This window comes from Pistacia vera, unplaced genomic scaffold (assembly GCF_008641045.1).
Source record: "Pistacia vera cultivar Batoury unplaced genomic scaffold, PisVer_v2 Contig117, whole genome shotgun sequence".
Classification (NCBI taxonomy): domain Eukaryota; kingdom Viridiplantae; phylum Streptophyta; class Magnoliopsida; order Sapindales; family Anacardiaceae; genus Pistacia; species Pistacia vera.
In genome coordinates this window covers 1,891,448-1,900,706 of record NW_022195215.1, presented here as the reverse complement: position 1 = coordinate 1,900,706, position 9,259 = coordinate 1,891,448, and the positions used below count along the sequence as shown (strand labels likewise).

At 35.7% G+C, this 9,259-nt stretch overlaps 1 protein-coding gene across 1 annotated transcript; it reads right to left on the bottom strand.

Annotated features, from left to right (window-relative positions):
* Positions 1–4,465: 4,465 nt before the first annotated feature.
* LOC116106605 (two-component response regulator ORR9-like) lies at positions 4,466–5,320 on the bottom strand. Its single transcript, XM_031392973.1, has 2 exons — positions 4,972–5,320; positions 4,466–4,863 (listed from the first exon to the last, which is right to left on the bottom strand). Exons 1-2 carry the CDS (start codon positions 5,081–5,083, stop codon positions 4,466–4,468), a joined length of 510 nt encoding a protein of 169 aa, XP_031248833.1. The 5' UTR covers positions 5,084–5,320.
* Positions 5,321–9,259: the final 3,939 nt, after the last annotated feature.

Genomic DNA, 9,259 nt, shown 5'->3' with positions numbered 1-9,259 from the left:
TGAGTCCTCTGAACGAAAGTGGCTTTATAATGAAGTGATTGAGCTGAAAGGCAATATTAGGGTCTTCTGCCGATGTAGACCTTTAAATCAAGCTGAAATTACTAATGGGTCCAGTTCTGTTGTTGAATTTGACTCTTCTCAAGAAAATGAGCTACAAATTGTTTCTTCTGATTCTTCTAACAAGCAATTCAAGTTTGATTTTGTGTTTAAGCCCGAGGACAATCAAGGTAATCCCTGATCTCATGAATGATTTTTACAATGCAAAGCAATTGCTATAATGGATATTGAACTATTTAAATATTTAATCCTGGGTTTCTAATATATGCAGAGGCTGTTTTTGCACAAACTAAACCTATTGTGACTTCAGTACTCGATGGCTATAATGTCTGCATATTTGCATATGGACAAACTGGAACTGGGAAGACATTTACAATGGAGGGTACACTTGAAAATAGAGGAGTGAACTACAGGACTTTAGAGGAGTTGTTTCATATTTCCAAAGACAGAACTGGTGTCATGAGATATGAGCTTTTTGTTAGCATGTTGGAGGTTTACAATGAGAAGATAAGGGACCTTTTAGTTGAAAACTCTAACCAACCTTCTAAGTAGGGCTGTGTAAAAAAAATCGATAACCGAACCGAACACGGTAACCGAACTGAACTGAACCCAAAAATTCGGGTCGATTTCGGGTAATTTTTATAAGATACCCGAATTTTTGGTTCGGGTATTGGTTATTTAATTTTAGAAAACTGGGTACCCGGTTTTATTAAAAAAAAAAAAAAACACGCAGACTTTCAATTTTCAAAGGCAAAACGCAAAACCGCAAAAGCCAAAAGCCCAAAATCTGAAACAAATCTGAAATCCCTTATGCCCTAAAACTAAAACTCGTCACTGCGTCAACTTCAAGTACTCAAGTTCTGCAGGACCTGCACACAGGCGCACAGCCGCACTCAAACTCATCTCTCTCACTCTCAAATTCAGATTCTCGCCTTCTCCAGTCTCAGTCTGCATCTGCACCGCACAGCCGTACTCAATACTCATCTTTCTCACTTTCAAATTCTCCAATCTCAGTCTGCATCTGCACCGCACAACCACACTCATCTCTCTCACTCTCAAATTCTCCAGTCTGCATCTGCAATCTTCACTCTCCACTAAAGTCTAAAAATTCTCCACTAATCCACTGAAATTTTCTTCTTGAGACTGCAAATTATTGGGCTTCACTTTGCTCTAGCTCTATCACCTTTCTGCACTACCATCGTCGGCGCCGTAAAAACTGAAAACACTTTTTAATAAATGTTTTCATGTGTTACAGGGTTTTGGGTCATCAACTCTATTATTATCTCTCTTCCATTATGTGTGTTGTTTGAAATTAAAATAGAAATAGAAATAGGGTTGGTTAATGTGACCCATGCAATATGTTAGGTGATTTCACATTCTCCATTGCTGAGAGAAGCACACGCAAGTCATGTGAAAGTGCTTTTGGAGAAGGTGATAGTGGAGGTTTCCCATGCTTTTTCTTTAAATTTTTCCACCAACTGTTGCTTTTCTTTTCTATTCAAATGCCTTCAATCAATTCATTCAATAAAAACGAAAGCATGAAAGAAAGAAAAAATCAAATTCTTGAATGAATGAATAGTATGAGTAAACAAAATTGCTTTTTTTCACAAATGAATTTCAAAGTTGGTGCAGTCTGCTGTGTAATACTGTAATTTTAAATTTTTAATCAAATTCGGGTCACAAATCGGATACCCGATTTGTGACCCGAATTTTCGGGTACCCGCAAAACCGGGTATTTTAAAATCGGATCGGTTAGCGGGTACCTTTTTAGAGGTACCCGAATATTCGGGTACCCGGTTTTCGGTTAAAATCGGAGCGGGTACCCGGTTTTGCATAGCCCTACTTCTAAGAATGTTTTTTCTTGAATATTGGATTATGTATTAGTTTATTTTAGTTGGTATTTATAGTTTATTGACTTGTTTTGTTTGTTTATGTGTAATTGTGTATTAATGATTATGTATTTGTTTATTTTGGTTGGTATTTGTAATTTTGTATTATATGTTATTGTTTGTTTATTTGTTATTTGTTTATTTTGGTTCCTATTTGTTTATATTCTAAATTGAATTGCATTTAGAGTAGTTGATTTAGGGGGTGTAAATGTAAAAAATTAAAATTGTAGGAATTTTGGGGGTGTAACTGTCATAATTGAAAATTATTGGGGGTGAAATTGAAAATTAAAATATGGAGAGAGAAAAAACGGGTACCCGCGGGTCCACCCGTACCAGTATAGGGTAGGGTAGGGTACGGGTCCAATATTTTGGACTTGTATACATCGACCCCTATTGGGCCTGTACCCGTTTGGACCCTACCCGTACCCGGCCCACCCGCCCGTTTTGCCAGGTCTAAATTGGTAGGAGGTGTAAGTGATTAATTATAAGGGAAAATTTAGACCATTTATAACCATTATCAGATTACGTTTCAATCAATCTTTGAGTTATTGTCTAAGGAGTTGTATAACTGATGGTAACATTACCTAGATACTAGATACTGTAGGTGAATAGAGATGACAATGGGCCGGGCCGGGCTGGGACTGGGTACCCCTTGGCCAGGGCCCAAGCCCGACCTCATGACAAAGGCCTAGTCCTAGCTCGGGCCCGTCACGGGGATGACAGGTAAAGCCCAAACCCAACTTGACAGGTCTTTTGTAATCTCAGGTCCTACCCAAGCCCATCCATTTTTATAATGTGAATTTTTAAATATTAATAAATTTCAATTTTTTATATATTTTTAATTCTAGAGACAGTTTTTAAATATTAATTTATTTTTGAATGCTCACCACATATTAATAAATTTCAATTTTTTTGATATATATGTAGGATAATTCTATAATTAGATATATAATATAAGGATAATTTAGTAAAATTAATAGTAAAATTGTTAGGCCGGGCCGGGCTGGGTCGGGACTGAAGACATACCCATGTCTGCCCCGTACCCGAGGGTGGGCCTTAAAGTCAATCCCAAGCCCAAGCTTCCTAACAACGGGTAAAACCTGACCTTTTCGAATCGGGCCGGGCCGGGTACTCAGAAATACCAAGGCGAATGCTTAATTATTTTGAGAGCTAGATTTGGATTGGTTATTGGGCCAAGAAAATGGGCTTACTCTAAAGGAAATCGATTGGGGTTCGCTGAGAATAAGATTAATTGAGCTAGGAAGAAACCCAAAAGAACTAAAACAAACCCAATTATAACCCATTTGATCTAGGCAAACTAAATAAACCCAAGTGATGGTGACAACTGCTCTTTGAGTCGTGTTCCGGCATAAAACTTGAAATTGAACACAGATGCAGACCGAAAAAGAAACAAATCAATTTCCAAATCAACGAAAAAGCAACAACTCAATTTCTAAATCAATCCAAGTGGAATAAGACTGGTTTAATTTGAAGTAGAAACTTAAATGTGAAGTGGATATAGATTCGATTTATCAAAACACACATTTATAATTCATTAATAAAACTGAAAATAGTTGAGTTCTACATGGGTATAAATTCAAAACCCCATACATTTATCATTTAAATTTTTAGCTTCTCGATTGATTGTATGTTCCCTACTCAGAATTCTCGAAGATCAATTAGGAAATTCTTTAGTCTTCAGTTGTATATCTTTTGTGGTGGCTTATGAACATATGGATACACCATTGATAACTATTTAAGAGCAATAATATTATACATATTGTGAATATGGAAAAGTCAACTGGTAAGAATGAATAAGAGGATTTGATTTCTCTCTCTCATTAATTTTCGTGGATTAATCTCTGACACTAAAAGTTTTCAGGTTTCTTGTTTAGGAAGAATTGGTGGAATGTGCAAGAAATTAATAGAAAGTAGGGAGAATAATTAATATCGTATAGGATTTCAGGAATTAATGAATATGTGATGGCTTAGAGGTGAGAATCTATGTTACTGTATACAAGAGCTTCTGGAGACAAAAATGAGAAAAAGGTGGTCGCCTTTAGTCACTAGCTTCTGTAATCTGTCACACATGGAGCCTCCTCATAATGTATCCTTACAAAATTTTAGTTACAATGAACTGGGTGTGAGAACCATCTTCTTAGCTTCAAAAATTCTACCATGAAGCTAAGAGTGCTTTGCATTTGCAGCACATTGCCGTCCGTCTTTGGAGCATTTTTCTGACGAAATGAACTTCATGTTCTTCTATTTAATTATTGTCCATCTTCTACCTTTCTATGTTCAGCAATTTTTGGTCGTTGCTGGCATATAAACTCTTGGAAAGGCAGGAGCATCAACTATGGAGATTATGACCCTAATTAGCAGAACCACAGGCCGCGCATTGATGACCAAATAGCTTTGTGCATACAAATAGCACTGCTATATATGCAAACAATGTCATCCACAATTAAAACCAGAAATGAGACGTAACCGAGATCTGGCAATCTATACAAAGCCAGGTTTTAGATACAGATGGAGCTCGCTGGCCCGAAACATTGTTGTTGACTACTGCTGGAACATCTGCCGGGAATCTCCTTTGATTTTTCCTTCATGAGATGAGGCTTAAGCTTGCTTACATCTGATAATTGAACTGGCTTCAAAAAGAATTCTTCAGCTCCTTCCTCCAAACATCTGTTAATTCTTGAAGGAATATTTTCTGATGACATCATCACAACTGGAATGTCTTTTAATGATGTAGAATTCTTGATTTTTCTGAGAAGATCATAGCCGGTCATTCCTGGCATACTGTAATCTGTAATAATCAAACTGACAGAAGCAAATTCTGAATTTCTCTCATCATCTTCTTCATTCAACAACCCCAAGAATTCCAAGGCCTTACTCACAGAGTCCACAGCAGTAACTGTTGAAAACAAAAACATACAAAAAGTTGGATTAATTTCAACACAAGACTCCCTGGAAAATCAAGCAAATAAAAAAAGAAAAAGAAATTAAAGAACCAAATTGTTACCTTGATAAGAAGAAGTTTTAAGGAGTTTTTCAATCAACTTTCTGTCAATAACGCTGTCATCAACAGCAAGAACATGAAACTGAGGTTGAGCATCACCAGCAGCCACACCCATGATTGAAAATTGGATAGATATAGTATTGAAAATATTTCTTTTATAAAATAAAGGTAGAAGAGGCAGAAGATGTTAAGAGATGAAGATGATGATGATGATGATGATGAAATTGAAGAAAAGGGCAATTGGGCTTTAAATAGAAGGCGATTGAGAGGCAAATCTTTAGGATATCTGTATAGTTTAGGAAAGCAAGATTCTGCAGATTTCATCAACAATCTTGAGGATCTTCTATATTGATTTTTTAATTATTTGACAAAGCAAAGAAGGTGTTATGTTTGTTTCCAATTAAATATATTGTTCGACTTTTTCTTTCTTAATTAATATTCCATTTGACCCTTTGTTAAGTGCTTGAGGCAAATATTTAATCTTTTAATTGGCTTCTTCATTCAACTTAAGAAGGCTACTCTCATTCTCATGCACGTGTATCACCATTTTTCCAACTCCATTATTGCACATAACAGTTGGTCGCACATTTCGCCTTTATTTATAGGAGAAAATCTTTTTTTTTTTTTTGGTAAGTATTCATAAGAAAAGGAAAGAATTTACAAAAGGCCATATTAAAAAGGTTCAACATACCATAGGACAAGCCCTAGGTTAGGCTCAAAAGAATCAAGTAATCACTAAGACTACTAACAAAAAACTAAACTAGGCACCTAAAGCTAAAAGCAAAACAAAGCACCAACACAAAACCAAACAATGAAAGCACACCTTAACCAAGGCTGCCCAGTAACAGTCACTCCTCTTGTTTTACAATCTTAGGACATGCCCTTAGTTAGAAACAATGCTTAGCAAAACAAAAGAAGACACAAGAAAACTCAAAAGAAGAACCCAAACCAACTTAATCTTCATCCAAGGCATCGATCGACCAGAGCGGGAACAAAGGAAGAGGACTTGAAGCAACCCTAGGGAGGCTCCATGAGTCCGCCAGTCCTATTAGTAAAGGAGGCCTTGAAGTTTTTAAAGTCCATAGCTCTTTCTCTCACAATGCATTTGATCGAATCAATAATAGAACAGATATCCTTACACTCTCCCCCAAACATCCAACTATTTCTCTCCCTCCAAACCCAATACACCGTAGCTCCTAAACAAAGCTTAGCAATAGCATAATTGAGCTTTTTTCCTTTCCATCTTCTAGCAAGATATAAAGTAGACCTGGTCAATCCCAAGCGGGCCTAGGCTTGGGGTTGGGCCTGTTTGGGACTGGTCCCATTTGGGATTAGTCGTTCATTCGCTTGGGATCAGTCCCAGGCCCATGAGCAATTTTAGGACACGGACCAGTCCTATGGGCCTAAGACCGGTCCTATGGGCCTGCAAAATTTCTTTTTCCCCCCTTATCTTTTTTTTTTTATATATATATTTTAGGGGCGAAATGAAATTCTGTAGGGGGTTTTAGTAATTTTTAGGGGTAGATTAGTAAGTTTTTAAAAGTTTAATTAATTTAAAAAAAATAATAAATTAATAGTTAATTTTAACATAAATGTAATATTCACACAATCACGCTTCACAAATAAATAATTAAATTATTAAATTATTTATCTTCATCTTCAACAATATTTAAATCACTACAATCTGTGTTCCCAAAGAGTTCGAGTAGTTCGGGATCTTCAGGGTGCTGTTATAGTCTTCTCTCTACATGAGTCCAATCTTGTAAACACGTTATCACTTCAATCATCTCATTGGTTAAAGAGCATCTTCTGTCTTCAACAATCCGGCCACTCGTTGAAAATGATGACTCGGATGCAATTGTAAAAACCAGCACAGATAAAATGTCATGTGCCATTTGGGCTACAATGGGGAATCGACTTTCATGTTGGTTCCACCATTGAAGCAAATCCATCTCACGTTTCTCCTTCATCGTCATGTAGGACAAGTCCATGTAGCAATTCAACTCATTTGGTCCATGTATGTACGAGCTGAAACTGCTACTTCTGCCATGTTCCATATACGTCCACTTGCTCGATCCTTGATGGAGGTCTGCATCAGGGTCCTGATCGTCTCTTCTGAACGTTCCACTTCCACTTCCATTGTACCTATTTTGATATAAAGAAAAAAGGCTTTCCAATTTTTGCTTAAAGTCGGTTAAATAAGACGTATAATCATGTCCTAAATGTTGGTATATCTCAGTAATTATACAGTTAACTACATGTAATTTAAACTTAGGATCTACAACAAGGCCTAATCCATATAAGAATGGAATATCTAACCAATATTTCTCATATTTTTCTTCCATCTTTGAAACAATTTCCATTAAAAAGTCATTATATCTATATTTAGCAAAAGTTTTAGAAATTTGAAGCAAAATATCTAACGCAAAATTAATAGTCGGATAATAAATACCACTTAATGTATTAGTAGAATCATAAAATTTTTTAAGAAATGAATAAAAAAGTTCACAAACTGCCCAATCATCATAGCTGACAACTTCCTCTGGATAGTTCTTCCGGTTGACAAAATCTGTAATTTGTCTTGCAGTTGGCAAAATTTTTTCCAACATTAAGTAGGTGGAGTTCCAATAGAGAGGCATGTCCGTACATAACTTCAAACGGCAAACCGGTGGGTCCTTTTGCCTACAATATTTGACATACTCCTGCCATCTTTTATTGCTACCGCTGATGATAAATCTAATAGCCACGTGCACCCTTTCCATCTTCGAATGTATAGCATCTAAACCTGCTTTAACAATCAAATTGATGATGTGGCAAGCACATATCTGGTGAAAAAATTTGCCTTCACCACGCATATCCAATCTCTTTTCAAATAAAGAGATTGTCGCAGTGTTAGCAGCTGCATTATCAAGCGTTAGCACTACAACTCTATCAGTTAATAGATATTCTTGCAAAACTTCAAGAATTGTAAAATAAATAGTGTCAGCACTATGTTTTTCATATAATGGTTTAAAACCCATCAATTTTTGTTGTAAACGCCAATTATGATATAAGAAATGTATTGTGACAGTTAAAAAATCTGTTTTTGATCTATAAGCCCATATGTCTGATGTAAGTGCAATAAATATATTCCTAAAATTTTGAAATTTGTTTTTAAGTTTATTATTTATTTTGTTATAAAGTTTTAGTATATCTCTTCTACTTGTACTTCTACTAACAGGGGTGTGTGCTGGACAAAATGCAGTTTTAATCATGTGAATAAAATAAGGATTTTCAGATAAACAAATGGGAGAGTCCGTAGCAATTATGAATCTTGCTATTTTCTCTCGTGCAACATATGCATTGTATTGCCATGTTGAGAGAGTTGAGGATTGTGGATTAAAATTAAATTGAGTTTGAATTTGCCGACCTGATCCAATTGAAGATGTACTGGACAGCTACATTATTTGGGGGTTGATGCAACTAAATCAACCTTAGCAAGTGCACTAGTCGTGTTCAAGTAATAAAGTGATGAGTTGAGTATCGTCCCACAAAGATCAAAACAATTATTTGTAATTACCTAAAACTACCTACACGTTATTTGAGAAAACAAAATTTTAGAGTGTAAAAGTAATGGATTAAAAATAACTAAATTAAACAAATGAATAATGTGAAGAACTTTGCAATATTAATGAAGTTAGGGTATAGATTTCCCCCTAATTATGCTTAACAACTACTTTTAATACTCGTTTGTGCTATGAATTGGTAGGATTCTTCTAAGGCCAATTATCCTTATTCAGGCATAATATTCAACTTAATACAGATCCCTATTTGGTTACTCTGAAATTAAGAAGCATAAATTNTGCTCCCACAAATCCAAGATTTTCGGTTGCTTCAACTTGTTAACGTTAGGGAACTTAGTGCTTTGCTACCAGTCCTCGTGGGAACGATATCCTACCCATCACTCTATTACTTGAGCGACTAGTGCACTTGCTAGTTTTGCATGTTGTAGAAAACACGCATCAGTTACTCTGAAATTAAGAAGCATAAATTCATCAATCCCTTACGACTAATTTGTCCTATTCGGTTATGAATTAGATGGACCACAAATTAATCCTAAAATCTCTATTCGATTAATTCTAGTTTTAATATCGTATGCAATGTTATTCCCATAAAACAATTATAAATATGAATTAAGCAATAAACCCTAACTTCTCTATTGGAAGCATCATCAAGGTAATTGAATCAATCCAACATTCATAAAGCATTAAACCTAAACTCTTGCACAAATTCATAAACATAAATCTGGTAT